The sequence below is a fragment of the Phyllobates terribilis genome, unplaced genomic scaffold (assembly GCF_046119375.1).
Source record: "Phyllobates terribilis strain yellow unplaced genomic scaffold, ASM4611937v1 Scaffold_9__5_contigs__length_417890890, whole genome shotgun sequence".
Classification (NCBI taxonomy): Eukaryota; Metazoa; Chordata; class Amphibia; order Anura; family Dendrobatidae; genus Phyllobates; species Phyllobates terribilis.
In genome coordinates this window covers 51,141,242-51,164,754 of record NW_027362769.1, presented here as the reverse complement: position 1 = coordinate 51,164,754, position 23,513 = coordinate 51,141,242, and the positions used below count along the sequence as shown (strand labels likewise).

Here is a 23,513-nt window from a genome sequence, read left to right as displayed (position 1 = left end):
ATTGTAAGCATGTACAACCATTGTCCACGTAGATACTTGAACAGTATGCCTTTTCTCCCCCCTAACTCCAAACACCCTCCTGGTGTGCCATAAATAGTGAGTTTCCTAGGCAATCAACAAGGATATAGTCATTAAAGTACTAGTAAATTAAAAATCTCATAATTCACCATTTCCTCAGACATTAATGCTGAGCATCGTCTCCAATCCCCTCATTGTTACGCAAATTTAGCTATAACATCCCTTTTGTCTATCTATATATTACAGTTGGTATCTTCTGCATACACATGCTCAGCCCTTGAGCTAGCCCCATACATGGAGACCCAATGTAAGACATACTATTACATCTAATGACGGGAAGGGGTTAAATCAGGTAGTTGTGATACATGTATTTTGAATTTTTTTTTTCATATTAGAATAGTAATAAAAAAAAGTATTCTTGCACTTGCTACTGGGACTTTTTTAGACTCATACTATTATTTCAGGAATAGATTACAGCAAGGCTCCATATTACCACTGGCAGGATTACAGTGACTGGTAATACAGCTGATAACACAGTCTCCACCCACGGTGATGTGACTGCTGACCCTGCTCTCCCTCCCCTCACAATGACCTTTGCACACGCTCATTAGACACTTCAGTACAAAAGATGTTCATTGTGGCTAACGTAAAAGTGTTATTTCCTGAAAAACAGGAAGTTAGAATCTAAAAAAGAGCCCCAGTGGCCAATGTGAAGACTGCAAGAATTCTAATTTTTATTGTTACTACAGATTGTGAAATATTGGGCACTCCTGTATTCTCTATTAGAAAGCCACTGCAGGACTCTTTTGGTGGTGGCTTAGCCACCGATAACAAACGGATCGGCAGTCTGAAATAACAGATAGTGGGAAGAAGATGTGAGGCCCACATAGACTGTCCGCTGAGCCCACCAATATATGTAAAGTCTAATAAGTATGGTGGCTTTAAATCCTACAATTTTTAAGGACCTTCCACCAAGCTTTAACTTGGTCATTGATGCCAATCTGCACCTTGACAAAACTACATAGGATCCTTGGATTAGACGATTGTTCCGCTGAGTAATAATACTCGCATATTATATATTTAGTGACTAATTGTAACTAGATGAAGGTGCTGTAGGATTCCCCAATCTATCTGTACAAGCTAGCCGCAGGTAGCTAATACCAGAATTATGCACAACAAAGAATGGTATTGTATAGAAGTTTATTTACTATGATTTCAGCAGTACGTGACTTCATATTTAAATGTACAGCAACAAGTTAATCAGCAGTACTAGATCTGTTAAAAAAGTGAACATTTCTAAGTCTCATATTCTCATTTCACTCTAATAATATCACAATCTGTTGGTAAAAGGTAGATGAAACCTTTTTCTAGAATGTTGCCAACTAAGTAATTACTGTAAATCATTGCAGGTGGCAAAATTACACCAAAATTTAGCTTTTTACGTTGCGCTCACTTTGGATGGCGTATGTTCGGCATGTGTCCAACAAATTTACCAAGTAGGGAGGCAGAAGATGGCTCAGGAGCAGATTGTATTTTCTATCTTAAGAACATTCAAAGATGCATCAAATTTTTAAGGAGGCGTGCTTGTTAATAAATTTGGTACTTATTAATCTAGCGAGGTATGAAATGTCAGTGGTAATAAATGTGGGTTATGGGGTTATTCTGAAGAAAAATGAGTACTACTGATCAACTGTCTCTATTAGACAGTCTTTGCTATTGAAAAGCAGCAAAGCTTCAGGAGAATTGATTATTCCCGCTGTGGAGAACTGGATAAAGCAGAGTATACATTTTTGTAAGGTGCATTATTCTTCCATTTTATTTCAAGATGGCTTCTCTAATAAGAAGGCAGCAGGTTGGGGAAGGTGTGCAAAGTAGGATGGAAGGCTGGTACATTCAAACAGGTGCATACAGAGCCTATGGCTGACAGTCCATCTAGATAAAAGAAGAAAGCGAGGGGTTATTTATAAGCATTTAACATGCAATATATCACACAACAATGAGGCAATGTATTCAGACATAGGGATCCCAAGCATAAACTTCCTAAAAAGCAAAACCTCTCATTACCATATTCCCTGAACAGTTTACAGTTTGACCCTGATGGGTCTCATAAGCAAGTGATCTATGGCAAATGAAAGACAAACAAAACAAAAGGCATGGCGTACTCAGTTATTGGAACAAGCCAAACTTCATCAAGTCCAACCATTTACTTCCTACTGGAATCCATTCCATGGATCATCTCCACCCCTCAAGAAAAACATGAAATAATGGAAGGATCATATGACACAGCACTTTGTAGCACGCGTCTTACTTCCCGAGTGTTCCTAAATAACCAACCAGACTTTCATACAATAGCCATTATATGTTTCCATAATAATTCTCACTTATGATGTGCACAAGTTTGCTGTATTTTGAAATGTGATTTTTTTTAATACTAAACTATATATTTTTTAAAGTGCTAAAAGTGACCACAGGTCACCAATTATTAGTCCGATCCAGCAAGGAATAGGTTTTAAGAGTTGAAAATAAATGTTCAGTTTCAATCTGTTCTTGAATTCTGGAATTGTAGCCAAATTAAACTGTTCATTCTCAGAACTAGCCATCTGTAAATTTAGTCAGGTATCTTGTAGATTGCAAGCTTGCGAGCAGGGACCTCACTCCTGATGTAACTGTTTAAACTGTCTTACCTTGTATTGAATTTATTGTCTGTACATGTCCCCGCTTAATTGTAAAGTGCTGCGGAATATGTTGGCGCTATGTAAATAAAAATTATTATTATCTACTTGTGACTCTCCTTCGACCCATCTCAAAAAGCTAAAATGAATGGAAAGTCTCTGTAAAAAGTTGTTCCTGCCTTCAAATACCCAACACAACTGTGAATTATACAGGGTAAAGGGCACTGTGTAATGCTACATATGCCATGTGGTGGCACTAACGGGAAATTGAACTCTTGCCTACAAGTCACCCCCCATAATTATAGCTTCTTATTGGGGGTCCCACAGGAACATATAATCATCTTAACATTGGGAGAACTTTCTAAAGGACAAACCTGCTGCCCATTTTGGCCTTAAAGTGATTGCCCGCCATTAAACATCAATGTTAATATATTTTTAATCTAATTTCTAAATTCAATTTTCTGCCCTCTTTAATTTCACATATTTTTTGGACATCTTTCCAAAACTACTGCATAGAGGAAGACTAGGGGCTTACTATATATTGTGTTAAAGGGATTTTGTTGTCACCAAGTTTTTTGTTATGTAATTTGAGAAAGACATGATGTAGGGGCAGGGACTCTGCACTAAGCAGCCCAGTAGGTGACAAATTACTGGAATCAGTTTTGATAAAATTACAATTTTCCCATCTGCAGTTCTCTAAATGCTGAGTTTTTTTATAACCCCGCCCATATCACTGAGTGTCAGCTTTCTGTGCACACTGTGCATAGGCAGAATGCTGCTAATCAGTGCGGGGGCGGGAATACACAGAGCAGGAGGATTACATAGCACAAGACAACTAGTCCTCCCAAGATAATCACCTGCTAATAAAACATTGATTTTATTAAAACTACAAAAAGCCTAGTAAGTGATACATTGCTGTAATCAGAGCCTGCCTAATCTACGTGGTCCATGTCTCCAGAAGCACGAGCTAGGCATAATGTACTGGGCACTACAAAGTACTGGGCACTACAATAGCAGATTTGCAATTTTCACTCAGCAACATTCACTGCTGCTTGTTTCTGGAAAACACACATGGAGTCAAAATCATCACTACATCTGTGGATAAATTCCCAGAGGGTTGTAATCTCCAAAATGGGGTGACTTGAGGGGAGATTCTGCTCTTCTCGGACTAATTGGCTCTGTATATGGAGTCCACAAACTATTCTACGATAATTTGTTCTCAATGGTCAAATAGCGCTCAATCCCTCCCGAGTCTCGGCTTGTGGCTAAGCAGTACTGTACATCCACATACAGTATGGGGTATTGCTATCTTCAGCAGAAATGGTGTGAATTTTTTTTTTGCCAGCTTTAATAATTTCCCCATGCCCAAATTTAAAATCTGGAGCTAAAACAACATTTTTGTGGTAAAAATGTAATCATTTTTCTTCACTGCCCAATGGTATAAATTCTGTGACGCGTGTGGCGTCAATATGATTACTGCACCCTTAGATTAATTCATTGAGCGCTGTAGTTTGTAAAATGGGGTCACTAGTGGGGGTGTTCTGCTGTTCTGGCACCTCTAGGGCTCTTCCAGTGGGTCATGGCACTCGCAATCCATAACAGCCAAATCTTAACTACAATATGGCGCTCTTTCCCTCCTGAACTTTCCACTGTGCCTGAAAAGTAGTTCCCGATTACATGTAGGGTATTGGCGCACTCAGGAGAAATTGCACAACAAACTGTGAGGTCCATTTTTCCTATTAGCCTTAATAAAAATTAAAAATTTGGGGCTAAAACCATATTTTAGTGGTAAAAATGTAATTTTTTTTCTTCATCGCTCAATGGTATTAAATTCTGTGAGTCACATGTGGTGTCAATATGATCACTGCACCCCTTTGAATTCAATGAGGGGTGTAGCTTGTAAAATGGGGTCACTTATGGGAGGCTATGCTGTTCTGGCACCTCCGTGCCTCTCCCAATGTGACATAGCACCCTCAAACCATTCCAGCAAAATTTGAACTCCAGGGGGTATCTGTGTACACAGGAGGAATCGCACAACATATTTTGAGGTCCATTTTCCCCTGTTACCCTTGTGAAAAGGAAAAATATGGCGCTAAAGCAACATTTTTGGGGAAAAATATATTCTTTCATTTTCACGGCTCATTTTTATAAAATCCTGTGAAGCACCTGTGGGTTCAAGATGCTCACCACACCTTCAGATAAGTTCCCTGAGGAGTGTAGTTTCCACAATTGGGCTACTTGAGGGGGTTTCCACTGTTTAGGCACATCAGGGGCTCTGCAAACACGACATGGCGTCCACTATCTATTCCAGCCAATTTTGCATTCAAAAAATTGAAGGGTGCTCCTTTCTTTCCAAGCCCTGCCACGTACCCAAACAGTAGTTTTCCACCACATATGGGGTATCGGTGTACTCAGGAGAAACTGCACAACAAATTGTATCATCCATTTTCTCCTGTTACACTTTTTAAAATGCAAAATTTTGGGCTAAATGAATATTTTGGTGAGAAAAAGTAAAATTTTCATGTTTTCCTTTCACATTGCTTTAATTCTGATGAAGCCCCCAAAGGTTTAATAAACTTCTTGAATGTGGTTTTGACCACTTTGAGAGGTCTAGTTTTTAATATGGTGTCACTTTTGGGTATTTTCTTTTACATAGGCCCCTCAAATTCACTTCAAAATGGATGAGGTCCCAACAAAAACTGGTTTTCTAAATTTTGTTGGAAAAATGAAAAATTGATGATAAAATTTTAACCCTTCTAACTTCCTAACAAAAAAAATTATGTTTCAAAAATTATACTGATGTAAAGTAGACATGTGGTAAGTGTTATTTATTATCTTTTTTGTGTTATAAATATCTAGTTTAAGGGCATAAAAATGTAAAGTTTTATAATTGCTAAATTTTCAAATTTTTGATGTTTTCATAAATAGAATCAAAAAATAAAGAACAAAATTTACCACTAACATGAAGTTCAATGTGTCATGAAAAAACAATCACAGAATCACTGGGATATGTTCAAGTGTTGCAGAGTTATTACCTCATAAAGTGACGCTGGCCAGAATTGAAAAAATTGGGGTGAAGGGGTTAATGATGATTTCTAAGTATTTCTAAGTATTGAGAGTATACAGTAAGTTGTTAGGCCTCCTCTAGTGGTGGCTGCATGCAGCCAGAAGTTTAATCATTTAACGTCATCTATTCAGGGAATTCAAATCTCTATCTTAGAGAAATTAATTTGGACTATGATTTTGGGGTACATGTGGTGTAATCTTTCAATTTGTTATTTATTGTTAATGATTTTGATCAAGTCTGCAGACATTGAGAGACTTTGGATTGTAAACCCAACTACAGAAGAGAATGATGTGATTAAACACATGTTCACCTCTATGTAACATTGTTGCATTAAAGTAATAACATGACATATGACAAATGTGTAGTATGGAGCCTCCCATGTAAGTACTATTACAAAATGTATTATATGTATGTTATAAATTACACAATTATGTGATTTGTACTGTGGAGACTTACCTCTGTAATGTTCACCACGGCTTATGATGTGCGGTTGGCTGAGAACTTTTCCGATGTGGGATAATCAGATCTCGGATTTCAGGTTTAAGACTCAGACCCGGAACAGTGAATATGGACCGCACTGAAAGTAAAACATGCAGAGTTAGTCTTCACTCAGAGTTTTTTTAGTTACATGTACAAAACTTTAATGGCAATGATTGTGTGGCCAAAAAGAACCAATAGGCGAAGTGCATGTGTCTAGCAGGAACTAACCAAATTTTCTGCACAGAGTAATTGACATGGTTCTAGACTCAACAGTAAAGGTGAATTTGTATAGATGGCCAATATTCTTTACGTTCTCTTGATTTACATCGCAATAGAATACTACCCTTCTTGACATTCACTTACTGAAATCTTGACTTTGTTCTGTAGTGCTCAATTGACATACTTTATAGCAGCCTTGAGAATGGCAGATGATGAGAACTGGCTGTTGGAGTATGTCTGACTCTTGTGTTACATGCCACATATTCAATTTCCATGACAAGCCGCCAGAGACTAAATGTTATCATCATGTACACCGCTTTCCAAATTATGTAAATTGGATTTAATTTATTTACTTATTTTACTCACTTATATAGCGCCATTAATTCCATAGCGATTTACAAACATTATCGGCACTGCCCCATCGGGCTCACAATCTAAATTCCCTATCAGTATGTCTTTGGAGTGTGGGAGGAAACCGGAGAACCTGGAGGAAACCCAAGCAAACACAGGGAGAACATACAAACTCTTTGCAGAAGTTGTCCTTGGTAGGATTTGAACCTAGGACACCAGCACTGCAAGGCTGCAGTGCTAACCACTGAGCCACCGTGCTGCCCAATTGCCTTTAAGATGTATTTTTTTGTTTTTTCAAATAAACCTATGGATGGTATTGTGTCTCAAGGCTCTTTGGATCACTGAAATCAATGTCAAACACCTGGGATAACTAGTTTGCCAGTTGAGCCCTATTAAAGGAAATCTACTTAAGAAGGACGTTCCACATTATTAAGCAGGCCACAGGTTTTAAGCAATAAGGAAAAGAAAAAGAATCTCTCTGCTCCCGAAAAGCGTCAAATAGTGCAATGCCTTGGACAAAGTAGGTAAACATTAGATATTTCACAAAAACTTAAGTGTGATCATCATAAAGTGAAAAGATTTGTGGCTGATACAGAACACAGACGTGTTTGTGCAGATAAAGGCATAATGAGGAAGCTTTCCACAAATTCATCAGCTTAAGAGAGCAGCTGATAAAATATTATTACAAAGCAGGAAAACAGGTATTTGAAACAGCTGGTGTTACTGGAGTTCGATGAGCCTCAAGGTGTAGGGTCCTCCAGAAGCTTGTAGTTGTGCATAAACCTACTATTCGTCCACCACTAAACAGTGCTCATGAACATAAATGGTTGCAGTTGGCCCTGACATACATGAAGACTAATTTTAATACAGTGCTGTTTACTGATGAGTGACATGCAATCCTGGATGGTCCAGATGGATGGAGCAGTGGATGATTGGTGGATGGCCACCATGTTCCAACAAAGCTGCAATGTCAACAAGGAGGTGGAGGAGACATGTTTTGGGCTGGAATAATGGGGAAAGATCTGGGAAGCCCCTTTATGGTCCTTGAAGTTGTGAAAATGACCTCAGCAAAGTATGTAGATTTTCTGACTGACCACTTTCTTCCATGGTACAAAAAGGATAACCATGCCATATGTAGAAAATCATGTTCATGCACGACAATGAACCATCTCATGCTGCAAAGAATACCTCTGAGTCATTGGCTGCTATGGACATAAAAGGAGAGAAACTCATGGTGTGGCCACCATCCTCCTCTGACCTCTACCCTATTGAGAAACTTTGGGGTATTCTCAAGCAAAAGATAAATGAGGGTGGGAGGCAGTTCAAATCAAAACAGCAGCTCTGGGGGTTTATTTTGTTATCCTGCAAAGAAATTCAAGCAGGAACTACCCACAAACTCACAAATTCAATGGATGCAAGAATTGTGAAGGGGATATCAAAGAAGGGGCCATATGTTAACATGTAACTTGGCTTATTAAGATGTTTTTGATTGAAAAGGCTTTTGATTTTAGTAAATGGGAATTTGGAACAATGCATTTTGAGCATTTTTAGTTTTGAAAAAAATACTGTTTTCATTGGGAGGTTTGTCCAATATAATGTGATTTATAATCAAATGGTTGATTATTTGAACATTATACTGACTCATTTGCATCAACCATTTATGAAAATCAGAGAAAAATAGCATTTGCATAATAATTAGGAACACTATGTATATAAGGAAATTAGTGCAAACAGGTCAACAACCTTTGCAATCATACATCCAGCTATGGTCAAAGTAATGGACTACTACTGTTAAAGGACATTTACACAGCAGACAATTCTTGAATGAGCAAATTCATAAGAATGTTTGTTCCTGATTATTGGCCTGTATACAGATGCTGGCAATCATCTGATCAATAAGTAAAACGCTTGTTCCTCAGGTGATTGGATTGTTTATGCCAGTATAAAGATTATCTTTATCGGTAGCACATCGCCCCATTTAAACAGGTGATGTGCTAGCGATACTATAATGCTCTATGGGGACAGAACAAACATGGATAAAACAGAATTCATCATCTTTCCACCCTCTCATTCATATCCCCCATCTGACCTATCTATCAATCTCAATGGCTGTAAACTCTCCCCAGTCCCGCAAGCTCGCTGCCTTGGGGTAACCCTGGACTCTGATCTCTCCTTCAAACCATATATCCAAGCTCTTTCCACTTCCTGCCGACACCAACGCAAAAATATCTCCCGGATCCACACATTCCTCAACCACGAATCTGCAAAAACATTAGTGCACACCCTCATCATCTCCAGCCTCGACTACTGCAACCTCCTAACCTTTGGCCTCCCTTCCAACACTCTCACACCCCTCCAATCTATCCTAAACTCTGCTGCCCGACTAATCCACCTGCCCCCCCGCTATTCCCCAGCCTCTCCCCTCTGTCAATCCCTTAACTGGCTCCCCATTGCCCAGAGACACCAGTCAAAACCCTAACCTTCATAGAAAGACTGGGCTCACCATATACTGTAGGTGCCAAGAATCCAAAAAATGTATTACATAGATCAGAAAAAGGTTCCGGCACTCAAAAAAAAATAGTCTTGAGATCCAAAGTTAATGTATGTCTTTTTTATTAATGTACATACAGCAGAGTCCAATGCAATGGAAAAATTAATGCCCAACGTTTCAACCCATACGGGTTTTCCTCAGGGGCTTCAAACGAAATAATTTAAAAAATATGTAAGGAGAACAAACAAAAAGAGGTCAATAGCCATGTACATACATCATTAAGACAACCTAAGTATATCAATAGAAAGTAGGTACAGAATGAGAGACAGCAATCATTCCCCAAACAGGGAACAATAATGTTACAATATTAGAACCACTACATCAGAAAAACTTCCAATAATTTATAAAATATAGGACAGAAGAGAAAAATCAAGTAGTAAGATATGTGATATCGATACTTGGTGAAATTAAATAACAGTCATGATGACATAATCATTATGGCAGTAGAAATATAGAAACACTGTATATACATATATAATTACCCGTATAAAAAGTGGAAAAGTGTATGGTCTGAACTTGCTGCGATAGGTAAATATGGGAAGTCCTACAATAAGAAATATAATGTTGGAAAAACAATTCCTAGAATTGATGAAAAAGACAGGATATAGAGAATTCATATGTGTACATACCAACCGATCAATGGAGTAGTCGAATGTGGCCACAACAAATACACTACGCCGGGATTTACCCTATGTAGCTAAAACAAGATCAAAGACCACTCAGTGTCCTATACCTATAATACATTAATCTACAATGTGAGGTTCACCCAAAGTTTTACCTGTTTCTAATGGGAAGCTTGAAAAACCCTAACCTTGACATTCAAAGCCATCCACAACCTGTCTCCTCCATACATCTGTGACCTAGTCTCCCGGTACATACCTGCACGCAACCTCCGATCCTCACAAGATCTCCTTCTCTACTCCCCTCTTATCTCCTCTGCCCACAGTCGCATACAAGATTTCTCCCGTGTATCTCACCTACTCTGGAACTCTCTACCCCAATATACGAGGGTCAGTCAATAAGTAATGCCTCCTACTTTTTTTCTCCTTTTAATTGGCAAGAAATTCAAATGCAATTACATAGGATGAAAACCACAACATTAACGATTAATTTGTCACTTTTCAATATAATCTCCATCCATTTCCACAGTCTTGGTCCACCGTTTAACAAGGGCATGTATTCCAGCATGGTAAAAAGCATTCTTGGGACCCACCGTGCACAAACTTTTCTGTATCCCAGTTGTCCAATCATTTTCATCACACTGCCTTTAGGCTATGTGCCCACGTAGCAGATTTGATGCAGTGCGTTTTTGCCTCTCTGGCAGAAAAAAACGCATGCAGATTTACATGCCAGAGAGAAGCGTTTTTACATGCGTTTTCGCATGCGTTTTTTCAAGCAGTTTTCCAAGCGATTTTGAGCATCACTTGGAAAAGTGCTTGACAAGTTGGTCACACTATATAAATCCATGCAACCGGCATGGATTTATATAGTGTGACCAAGTAATAGTTAAAAAAAAGAATAAGAATGGTAAAAAATAAAAAAAAAAAGATTATACTCACCTTCCGGTGTCTTCCCGGTGTCATCTCTGCTGCGTCCGGTCTCTTGCAATGCTCGCGGTGGTGTGAAGGACCTGCGGTGACGTCATTGAGTCATGTGATGGGTCACATGACTCAATGACGCCATGGCAGGTCCTTCACTACAGTGCGAGCATTGCAAGAGACCGGACGGCGTGGACAAAACACCGGGAGGGCATTGGAAGGTAAGTATAAACTTTATTTTTTATTTTAAATTCTTTTTTTTACAGATTCTATGGTACCCAGGTCTGGATGAGAGTCTCCTCTCCTCTACACCCGGGTACCATCCGCACATTAGAACGCGCCAATTACGCAAGTACAGATGCAGTCTTGTGGAATTGGCGCGTTCTAATGCAAGTCAATGGCGGCGATTACGCCGCGTGTCCGCAAAATTAATGGACATGCTGCGTATTTTTGAGCGCAGCATATGTGTCACCCCAGGCCTGGATGCCACAAACTTGTAAGGCTGTGTCTGAGAGCAGGAGGGAGGTTCTCTGCTCATGGACCATTTGCATGCCGCATCTCCTGTCCCAGGCCAGTAGGGGGAGCAGGCTGCCCCTATAAAAACTGGTACTGAGGGCAGGGTTAGAGAGACCAGGACCCACTTCTGAAGTATCCAGAAGAGTTCCCAGAAGCAGAGGGACAGGTCAGCCGCAGCTGAGGAGTCCAGGAGGCAAAGTAGGAGCAGAAAGCCAGGGACAGAGGCGACGAGAGCCAGTCCTGGTAGAGAGAAACTACATACCGGACACTGAGGTCCGAGGCTGTCAGGATTGCAAGTCCTGCAGCGGATCATCTACCTGCGAGGGATTTTAGGTCCCTTGGCCAAGAAGCCTGGAGGTTCCGCCACACAGAGGGACCGGTACAGCACGGAGAAGCTACAGGTACCTAAGGCCCGAGTCGCAAGCCATACAGGCATAGTACAAGGCAAGCTCAGGGACGTGGGCTATCATACCACTAAAGGGGGAGATAGTCAGCAAAGGCAGAGAGAGCACGGAAGGCCTACCCACTCACCCTGACCAGCGGAGCTCGCCTGAATGCCCTCAGACACCCAGGTCCATTCCTACCCTGTACTCCTGTTGGGTCTATAATAAGATCTGCAGTAAAAGACCCTGGACTGCATTATAGGACTCTGTGTGGTTACTGCTGCGCCTGCACCATCACCCCCAGCATCCCATCACACTGCCCTGAGGCTACACTCCTCCCGTGGGGAGTTGTACCATTCCCTGCTGCATCCCCAACACCAGCCTCAGCGGTCTGCCATGCAGCGGCGGTCCTCCCTGACCGCAATCCACGGGTGGCGTAGTCGGACATTACCTAAAACACATCATAGACTACCACTGGTCTGACCACCCTCAGCCACGGGACCGCAGCATAAACGCTTGAAAAACGCATCGTGGGCACACAGCCTTACTGAGGCAGATAATGCCACACAATTCATCTGCAGTCACCCGGCGGTCACCACGAATGATGTCATCGACTCGCTCAATGTTGCTTGGAGTCACTGTGGTTACTGGCCTGCCACTCCGCATTTTGTCAGCCAACGGTGATGGCCCTTCAGCTGTGTTACAGCGACGAACCCATCGTCTAACAGTACTGACATCCACTGTTGCATCACCGCACACATTTTTCAGTCTCTCATGAATTCGAATGGGCGTTTCACCTTCTGCATGCAAGAATTCAATCACAGAACGTTGTCTAATACGAACATCGATGTCAGCCATTTTGCAAACGGATACAGTCCTGCCACCTGTTAGTGCAGGAAGTTGCAATTGTTGTGGATTGGAGAAGAAGGTTTGAGGAATTGTGCCAAATTCGAATATTTAACATAACTACCTTATTTAAGGAGAAAAAAAATAGGAGGCATTACTTATTGACTGACCCTCGTATTAGACTCTCGCCTACCATGTAAACCTTCAAAAGGAACCTGAAGACCCACCTCTTCCGACAAGCGTACAACCTGCAGTAACCCTCGCTCCACCATACCGCTGCACGACCAACTCTACCCTCACCTACTGTATCCTCACCCATCCCTTGTATACTGTGAGCCCTCACGGGCAGGGACCTCGCTCCTCCTGTTCCAGTCACCCTCACGTTTTGTTCAAGATTATTGTAATTGTTCTTGTATGTATACCCCTTTTTCACATGTAAAGCGTCATGTAATAAATGGCGCTATAATAATAAATAATAATCTTTGGAAACAGGCCAGTAAATAAGCACCCATTGACTTGGATAAAGTCAGTCGATTAGCGCTCATTAATGGGCCAAGATGAGCTCGTCTCAATAGACATTTAAAGGGATTGTGTCATAACTTATTTTTTCATCTTGGTATTTGAAGCCTTAAAATGCACTTGCAAAAGGATTGTCTTAAGGTACCATCCGTCACACTTAGCGACGCTACAGCGATCCCGACAACGATATGACCTGGCAGGGATCGTTGCTCCGTCGCTATGGATACGGCGACCTGTAGCGACCTGTATAACGATGCAAGCCTATGTGTCTCAGTTCTGAGTCACCAACGAGGTCGTTGGTAAGGTGTCAAACACACCGAGGCATGCTACCCAGCGTGACCTCAACGATCAAAAAATGGTCCAGGCCATTTTGATACGACCAGCGATCTCACAGCAAGGGCTTGGTCGCTGCTACGTGTCAAACGTAGCGAGATCGCTGCTGAGGTCGCTGTTGCGTCACAAAACTTGTGACTCAGCAGCGATCTCGCTAGTGATCTCGCTTAGTGTGACGGGGGCTTTAGGATCTTTTAAACATCCAGATAAACTGCAAGTAAAGAGCAATCATTACTTGATCAATAACTTGTGAAGGTTCCCACGAATGTTCGTTTTCTTCTACTATCACATCGGTAGCTCATCCCTGGTTTACACAAATGGACGTACTGCTGACCAATGATAATTTTATGTTAGCAAATTTTTCTCATTTGTTGCTTAATGGCCTAGCAGTGATCAGCAATGACCATTCGTACAATTGTTCTTTCGTTAAATCATTGCCATATGTAAAAGGCCCTTTAAGTGAGAAAATCCTTGTAAGACTTTCCAGAGGATTAATGCTAAGCGTCCCCCTTTCTCTACCCTCACCCCATTGGGATCGCTCTTTATTTACACCTACATTTGATTACTTTTTCTTAACATTTTCTTATTTTCTACTCAGCGCCAGCTGATGGTTGCTGGGAATTCTTATATGTTTGAAGACAGATGCCTAGATGCCTCACTGCTCAGTGTACACCCACATGTTTCAGGTCCTGTATGGTAGATTCACATTTGCACACAATTTATGTGCGGAATCTGTCTACATAAAAGAGTTAGGTAACGTTGTAAATTCATTGCATTACTCTTTATAACGATCCTGAATATATCTAAATAGATGGTGCATTGGCAATTTAACATTGTAAGAGGCTAAAAGCCCCCATATACATTAAACTAATGTCCACTGATCCCGCCAATATTGATGGGTTCAGCCAACAGTCTAACGTTAAATTCACATGTCTGTGTGAGTATTAAGGCTCGTGCAAGCGACAGTAGTTTCGCTCCGAATGCGATCCGTCAAAACATCAGACCGCACTCAGATGCCATCAGAATGTGGCCTGATTTTCATGGACAGACTGAATAGAGAAGATGGAGAAACTTTGTTTTTTTTTCTTCTCCACCTTCGAGAAAATCTAATATAAAGATATTTCTTTATTTGGTGATATTAAAATTTAGCATACAGTTGGACCAAAAATTAAAAGGGCAACATCCCCAACAATTGCTAGAGTATGTATAATCATATCATATATCACACTCTGATCAGAGAGTGATTGGCATAATCGGACCCATTTTTGGATGGACAGCATACAATAATATGCACCTGCCCTTAACATCAGAAAGAAACAAACCAATTTTTTTTTCACAGGTGTTTTCCTAGTTACTTTCTTGTTCCATCAGTTTTTTACTCGTCCATTTCTCTTGTGGGCTGTCTGAACCCACTGAGTATTGGATCAGAATAGGGCATGCTCTGAGTTTCAGAGGTCTCATTCTCAGATCCGTCATTTTCACAGATGTGTATGAATGGATCTTTATGGACCACCAGAGTCCTGTCCAAGAAAAAATTGGACAGCACTCGGACATTTCACACGGATATGGGAATGCATCCTCAACAATGTATGAGTTAAAATGGATGAAATTCAGATGGATCTCTGAAGTATAATGTCTTATCTTCCTGGTTTCATCCGTGTCTCACGGATCTCCATAGACTTTAAAGACCGAGTTTGATCTGCAAAATGGATGAGAATAGGACATCCTCTTAGTCTCATCGACAGAAACGGGGACCCGTTTTTAAAACTGATGTGTGTGGCTCAATGAACCTCTATGGAGCAGTTTGCTGTCTGTGAAAAAAAATGGACAGCGCAAGGACGTGTCATGCAGATGTGTAAATGTAGCCTTGTATGTATAGGGGCTTCAGACAAATGATTTTCAGAGGAGATAAGGATTTGACATGTACAATTTCGGACTGCTGATCCTTTAGTCTTATAAGAGATAAGACACTGCCAGATAAGCCTGGCAGTGGCTCTCTCAGCAGAGTGATTGCAGCTGTGTATGGGAGAATAGGGCAAGATAGCTGCTGGCTGAATGATCAGCCAAACCCTCGTTTGGCCGTCAGCTATCTGAAGTGTATGGGGGGCTTAAGCTGTTAGTGAATCTGTTGACAAGTTATTAACGAGCAGAATTGAAAAGATAATACATTATATCAATCTATAAACCGAAAATGGTATTCATATATAACCCTTAATTATAGAAACCGCTTATGATAGTAGTTTGGTTGCCAGGGTTAATATTTCTTGATAGGACGAGATATACTTGGCAGCTAAAGTTTCCAGAAATGAAGTTTTCTGATGAGCTTTAAACTTTTTAAAGTGAAAATCAGTTCAACCCAGAAACTTGTGTACATTGAAGGCAGCTCATTAAGTAGGAGAAGATATTATAACACTGTGCAATCTGAGAATAAACTGTTCTCCCTGTCTGCCTGTCGGGGTGGTTAATCTCCCATCTCCCCATTCTGAGCAGTCACTTGCATATTTATTTATTCAGAGCACGAGGCTCCTGAGGTAATTAGACTGTCAGATTCGGAGTTAATAAGAAATTGCCGGAGAGCGAAGGCATGTTCTGTGTCTTTCACACTCTCTTCATCTTCTATTTTTTATCTTATGTGCTTAGTGGCTTTATTTCACTTGCTGTTTCTATACTGTGTATTTTTTTCTCTGTAAGCTTACCATCTTAATTAAGAGATCACTTATCCCCAAATGGTGCACTATCTGGCTGTTATCGTATCTATTCCCTGCCTTAAGAACACTGATATCTTATAAGGACTTGGAATCTTTGATAACATAGACCTTATAAGTGGCCCTTGGTCCTACTAAAGCCAATTGGGTTAGAAAATAAAAGCATCCAGATTAAGGCTATGTTCACATGCAGTGTTTTGTTGCTGCATTTTTTTTTTGCAGAAAAGAAGCTGTATTTTACAGAAGTAGCAAAATCTATGGGATTTTAGAAATCTCATGCACATTTTTTTCCTGACTGATTTTGAGCACCGCTGCATTTTTTAAATCTGCAGCATGTCAATTCTTTTTTTTACCCATCAGCTTTTTTTTTTGCACGTTTTTTTTTACCCATAGAAAGCAATGAGAGAGTGCAAAAATGTTGCAAAAAGGTTTTGCTATGTTTTTGGTGAATAAAAATAACTTTATAAAACATGTACTGTAGACAAATGACACATGTAATCAGCACCAAAAAAAATGTAGCAAAACTACACCAAAGAAAGTAGCAAAAACGCACCGTGTAAACATAGCCTAAATGAAGTTTGGTGCGGACCATCAGAAAATGTGCAGATAAAAAACAGCAGGAAAATTTTTTAGCATTTATGCTACGTGTGAACACGGCCTAAGAGTTATATTTTTATTATATTTTTATGGGTTTTAAATGTAAAAAATATATATATACAGTACAGACGAAAAGTTTGGACACACCTTCTCATTTAAAGATTTTTCTACATTTTCATGACTATGAAAATTGTACATTCACACTGAAGGCATCAAAACTATGAATTAACACATGTGGAATTATATACTTAACAAAAAAGTGTGAACCAACTGAAAATATGTCTTATATTCTAGGTTCTTCAAAGTAGCCACCTTTTGCTTTGATGACTGCTTTGTACACTCTTGGCATTCTCTTGATGAGCTTCAAGAGGTAGTCACCGGAAATGGTTTTCACTTCACAGGTGTGCCCTGTCAGGTTTAATAAGTGGGTTTTCTTGCATTATAAATGGGGTTGGGACCATCAGTTGTGTTGTGCAGAAGTCAGGTGGATACACAGCTGATAGTCCTACTGAATAGACTGTTAGAATTTGTATTATGGCAAGAAAAAAGCAGCTAAGTAAAGAAAAATGAGTGGCCATCATTACTTTAAGAAATAAAGGTCAGTCAGTGCGAAAAATTGGGAAAACTTTGAAAGTGTCCCCAAGTGCAGTTGCAAAAACCATCAAGCGCTGCAAAGAAACTGACTCACATGAGGACCGCCCCAGGAAAGGAAGGCCAAGAGTCACCTCTGCTTCTGAGGATAAGTTTATCCAAGTCACCAGCCTCAGAAATCGCAGGTTAACAGCAGCTCAGATTAGAGACCAGGTCAATGCCACACAGAGTTCTAGCAGCAGACACATCTCTACAACAACTGTTAAGAGGACACTTTGTGCAGCAGGCCTTCATGGTAAAATAGCTGCTAGGAAACCACTGCTAAGGACAAGCAACAAGCAGAAGAGACTTGTTTGGGCTAAAGAACACAAGGAATGGACATTAGACCAGTGGAAATCTGTGCTTTGGTCTGATGAGTCCAAATTTGAGATCTTCGGTTCCAACCACGGTGTCTTTGTGCGACGCAGAAAAGGTGAACGGATGGACTCTACATGCCTGATTCCCACCGTGAAGCATGGAGGAGGAGGTGTGATGGTGTGGGGGTGCTTTGCTGGTGACACTGTTGGGCATTTATTCAAAATTGAAGGCATACTGAACCAGCATGGCAACCACAGCATCTTGCAGCGGCATGCTATTCCATCCGGTTTGCGTTTAGTTGGACCATCATTTATTTTTCAACAGGACAATGACCCCAAACATACCTCCAGGCTGTGTAAGGGCTATTTGACCAAGAGGGAGAGTGATGGGGTGCTACACCAGATGACCTGGCCTCCACAGTCACCAGACCTGAACCCAATCGAGATGGTTTGGGGCGAGCTGGACCGCAGAGTGAAGGCAAAAGGGCCAACAAGTGCTAAGCATCTCTGGGAACTCCTTCAAGATTGTTGGAAGACAATTTCCGGTGACTACCTCTTGAAGCTCATCAAGAGAATGCCAAGAGTGTGCAAAGCAGTCATCAAAGCAAAAGGTGGCTACTTTGAAGAACCTAGAATATAAGACATATTTTCAGTTGTTTCACACTTTTTTATTAAGTATATAATTCCACATGTGTTAATTCATAGTTTTGATGCCTTCAGTGTGAATGTACAATTTTCATAGTCATGAAAATACAGAAAAATCTTTAAATGAGAAGGTGTGTCCAAACTTTTGGTCTGTACTGTATATCACACCTTTTTTTTTACGCCATTTACTGATCACCGTAAATAATCTGGTCACTTAATTGTACGAGTTGTTACAACTACAGCCATACCAAATATGTCTATTGTAGGGATTCACTCCCTCAGGTAGGCAATAGGTAGTGTTCACGCAGGGATTCAAAACCAAAAATAGCCGCTTCTGGGCACAAAGGTATCACAGCAAATAAACAGCTCATTTAGCAGGGCACATATGTCAGTGAGGCCTCAATCAAACAGATTACAGTCCTTTCTCCCAGAGCAAACTTCATACACAGAAGAGGCCCAATCAGTTTTGGTATTCCCTTCAGCCTGAGCTCCAACAGCTTTCCAATGGCAAACAGAAATGTTCAACTCCTGACACAGTTCACGCTTAACAGGCTGCAGCCTCCACATGGTTTTCGGCAGCTCCAACACACAGACTGCTCAGCTTTCCTAGCTGACCCATGCAGTCTCCATTAAGAGAGAGATTCTGGCATGACTCTCTCCCAGCTATCGCTCACATTTTGGCTGGTGACTCACCAGAAGCACACTCGACTCTGTTCAACATCCAGCAGACTGACACCTCTAGTGACCACAGGCCCTGTTTCTTAGTTAAACCTAGCCAGGTGCATCTAATCAAGACCTGCAGTGCTAGGGTTTAACCCAGTCCTACCTGGCTTTGCTACACTATGTATAGTGTTATTTGCTGAATTCTAAGTTTTTTTTTAAATGCAATTAAAATGTGATTATTGTAATTTTTTTTCATAATTTTTTTTATTATTAATTTTATAGGAAGTAAAAAGTCTCTGACTTTTATTTTACCCCTAGAATACAGGTGTATAAAGATGTACTGATACATTGCCTTGTAAAAGTATTCATAACCCATGAACTTTTCCACATTTTTTCAAGTTACACTCACAAACTTAAAAGTATTACATTGGGATTTTATATGTGATATACCAACACAAAGCAGTACGTATACGTGAAGTGTAAAGGAAAAATGATACATGGGTTTTTAAATACTTAAAAAAATAAATAAATCAAACAGGTAGTAGGTACAAAAAGTTATAGTAGAGAGGAAACGGTAGGGACTTTTTAATTAAGGTATATTAGAAAAGTGATTGGATTATGACGTTAAATAGACAGATGTTTAGGATTAAAGTAAATGTTAGTTTCGGACCACACCTTTAACTTTTGTTAAGTCCAAGTGGGTGTTATCAAATAGCAACTCATTCAGGGAGAAGAAATACATGCCCCCAGTGAAAAGTATTTAATAACACCTACTTGGACTTAACTAAAGTCAACTCATTAGGTGCCAAATATATTGATTGCTAATATCTCCGCTATGGATAGGCAAAATTAAAAATAAACAAAAATGTTTCATTTTGCTCTGCGGCCACTATTTCATTCTAGTTTTAAAGGTCGACAAGACATTTGACATCACTCTGTCATGCTGATTGAATTATAAAAGCAAACTTGTTGCTTTAAAACTGGGGCTGATTCTTGAAACTATTATTTTCTTCTATTAACCAAGGTTACCTCAAAGTAAACATATGTAGTCGTAATTACTTTGTATCAAAAGCTCTTTACAGGCAAGGACATTGTTTCTTGTAAGATTGCCCCAAGGGTATGTGCCCACGATGCAGAAATTTCCTGAGCGTTTTTTCCTCTTCCTGGCAGAAAAAACGCATGCGGATTTTACATGCGTTTTTTAAGCGTTTTTACATGCGTTTATGCATGCGTTTTTTCAAGCGATTTTCCAAGTGATTTTGAGCATCACTCAAATGCATTTGGAAAAGGGCTTGACAATATAAATTGGTCACACAATATAAATCCATGCAACTGGGATGGATTTATATTGTGTGACCAACTTATGAGGAGAGTTCTGCTTTCAAATGGTGCATCTTTACTTAAAAAAAATAAATTAATAAAAAAAGAATTAAAAAGTAAAAAGAAAAAAAAACACCTTATACTCACCTCTCTGGCGGCCCCGGTGGCGATCCTCTCTCCTCGGCAGCCTGCGGTGTACTGGCAGGACCTGCGGTGACGCCATTTAATCAGCTGATGGTCACGCGACCAACACCTGACCGCTGACGTCAGCGGGGGCCGCCAGAGAGGTGAGTATGAATATTTTTTTTTTATTTTTTACCTTATAATTCTTTTTTAACTTGTGGGTACGATGGTACCTGGGTCGGATGAGAGTCTCCTCTTCTCCAGACCCGGGTACCATCCGCGCATTGAACCGCATAAAATCCGCATGTATAAATCTATACATGCCGATATTATGCGGTTCAATGAAAGTCAATGGGCGCGATTTTGCCGCGAAATCGCGCCCAAATCGGATGTGCTGCAGATTTTTCTGCAATGATAGTCCACAGCGAAAATTTCCGTAGCATGTGCACAGCACATGCGGATTATCATTGGGAAACATGGCAGGCATCTTAGCAAGCGATTTTAATGCGTTTCCACGGTGGAAATGCTGCCGCGGAAATGCATTAAATCCGCATCGTGGGCACACAACCTTAAACGACCATTTATTGGATCAGGAACTTCAAAGAGCGAGTTTGGCTCAACAAGTACCAGGACTGTCTCCTAAAGAGGATTCAGCTACTGGATTGATTTAACATCAGTCCTGAGTTTACTCAGGAATGGCAGCAGGCAAATGTCAGTGCATCCACATGCAAATTGAGGCAAAGGCTTTTGGAGGCTTGCCTCGTTTCCGGATGGGCAGCAAAAAAAATACTGGTCTCCAAGAAAAACATTAAGGACAGACTGAAATTCTGCAGCAAGTACAGGGATTGGACTACAGAGATCTTGGGTATAGTAATTTTCTCTAATGAAGCCCCCTAAAAACTGTATGAGACCATCTACAAATTGTCTATAGAAGAAAAGGTAAGTGACATCATGGTTCCTGTGTCATGGCAATAGTAAAGCATCTTAAGATCATTCATGTGTGGGCTTGCTTTACAACCATGGAGGGGGCTCACTCACAATTTTGCCTAAGTACACTGCCACGAATAAAGAATGGTATCTACACATCCTCCAAGAACAACTTCTCCCAAAAATCCAGTAGCAATTTGGTGATGAACAATGCATTTTTCAGTATAATGGAGACCATGTCACAAGGCAAAAATTATAACTAAGTGTATTGGTGAGCAAAACATTGAAATGTTGGGTTTATGGCCAGAAAACTCCCCAGATCTCAATCCCATTGAGAATTTGTGGTCAATCCTCAAAAAGCAGGTGGACAAAAAAAAAACACAGAAATTGTGATAAACTTCAAGCCCTGACTAGACAAAATTGAGTGGTCATCAGTGTCAGGATTTGACCCAGAATCCAATATCTAACTGTCAGGACAAATCACAGAAGTCTGGAAAGATAAGGGTCAACACTATAAATATTGAGTCTTTGCATAAAATTGATGTATTTGTCAATAAAAGTTTAAAAACTTCTGAAATGTTTACAATTGCACTTCAATAACTATAGAAATATTTGACTAAAAGATTAAAAAACACGGAAGCAGCAAACTATGTAAAAACCAAGATTTGTTTCAGTCTCATAACTTTTCACCACAACTGTAAAGAGTTGCTACCATGCCTCATCTAAGCATCCTGTAGTCCAATGGAGCTTTCATTAAATCCCCAATTTTCTAATGATGGAATCCTCATTCTGTCCCAATCTATACAGCAAAGATGACGTAAGATACAGAAAAGAGTAAATGTCAGCCAAGTATGACTGATGTATTGGGCAATGCAAAAGCTGAAAATTTTTAACTCTTGTTATTTTAACAACAAAATAAAATTCAAATAAAAGAAACACCACAGCAAATCTGAAAAAGGTTTAAAATTGAAAGCAATGATATGACCCTTCTAATTTGGTCATTATTTGTGCATTGACTCATCAGCTCAAATCTTTAGCACTACTTTATAGTCCTGATAACATGGAAGTAGAATATTACCAGGCCCACAGCTTGCATGTTTCTCTTATGCTTATATTGGTTGCGGAGTTGGGTGGGATTAGTAGGATGGGCTTTCCTTGGTAATTCTCTTTCTCCTGTGACTTAATTTATGTTGACTTTTTGAATTTGGGATTGAGATCTAAGAGATTTAGGGCACACTACTTTACAAGAGGTGTTGCCATAATTGAGTTGATACAGGTCACATTGCATGGATACTTATAACTACAACTTGACAGTTGTGAGACAAACAAGAAACATGAGACAAGTAACAGGGACAAGTATCCAACTAACTTTTGTTTTCCAACTATAATCTACTTTACTCAGTGTTTGCTATTTAAGTTGTGTACTTTAAATGGAAAATGGATAAAATAACCTTCTAATAAGTAAAAGAACCTAAAACCAACTTTAGGTTATATTCACATCTGTTTTGGAGATTCTGTTTGGATCCTCTGTTACAGATTCCATATTTATACCGCTTTCCAAAATATATGCAAATGCTATTAGTAATTATATGATTTTCCTAAATTGTCGGAGTAAATGAGTCAGGATAATCTTGAAATCATCAACTGTTTGTGTATAAATCACATTTCATTGGACACACCTCCCAATGATAAGTGTTTTTCAAAACTAAAAAAAAAACACTTAAAATGCAGTGTTCCAAATTATTATGCACCACAGAGTTTCCAAACATTTTATAGGTTGTAAAAAACTGAAAATGGTCATTTGTTGAATTTGCAGAATTAAGAGGTCACATTTACTGAAATCAAAAGCTTTTTCAATCAAAAACATCTCAACAGGCCAAGTTATAATTTAACATAGGACCCTTTCTTTGATATCACCGTCACAATCCTTACATCCATAGAACTTGTGAGTTTTTGGATAGTTTCTGCTTGAATTTCTCTGCAGGATGTCAGACTAAACCCCCAGAGCTGCTGTTTTGATATGAACTGCCTCCCACTCTCAAAGATCTTTTACTTGAGGATACTTCAAAAGTTCTCAATAGGGTTGAGGTCAG

The 23,513-nt window shown here is 39.9% G+C and overlaps 1 protein-coding gene across 2 annotated transcripts in view; it reads right to left on the bottom strand.

Annotated features, from left to right (window-relative positions):
• Positions 1–1,229: 1,229 nt before the first annotated feature.
• CDK15 (cyclin dependent kinase 15) overlaps positions 1,230–23,513 on the bottom strand; it is a 238,383-nt gene continuing 216,099 nt past the window's right edge. Inside the window, exons 13-14 of one of the 2 annotated variants that reach the window (XM_073646450.1) lie at positions 6,214–6,334; positions 1,230–1,950 (exon numbers count right to left, since the gene is read on the bottom strand). In XM_073646450.1, coding sequence (XP_073502551.1) covers positions 6,225–6,334 — 110 coding nt within the window. In that variant the 3' untranslated portion in view covers positions 1,230–1,950; positions 6,214–6,224. The remainder of the gene's footprint in view (positions 1,951–6,213; positions 6,335–23,513) is intronic. The other variant, XM_073646449.1, reaches the window with a different exon arrangement.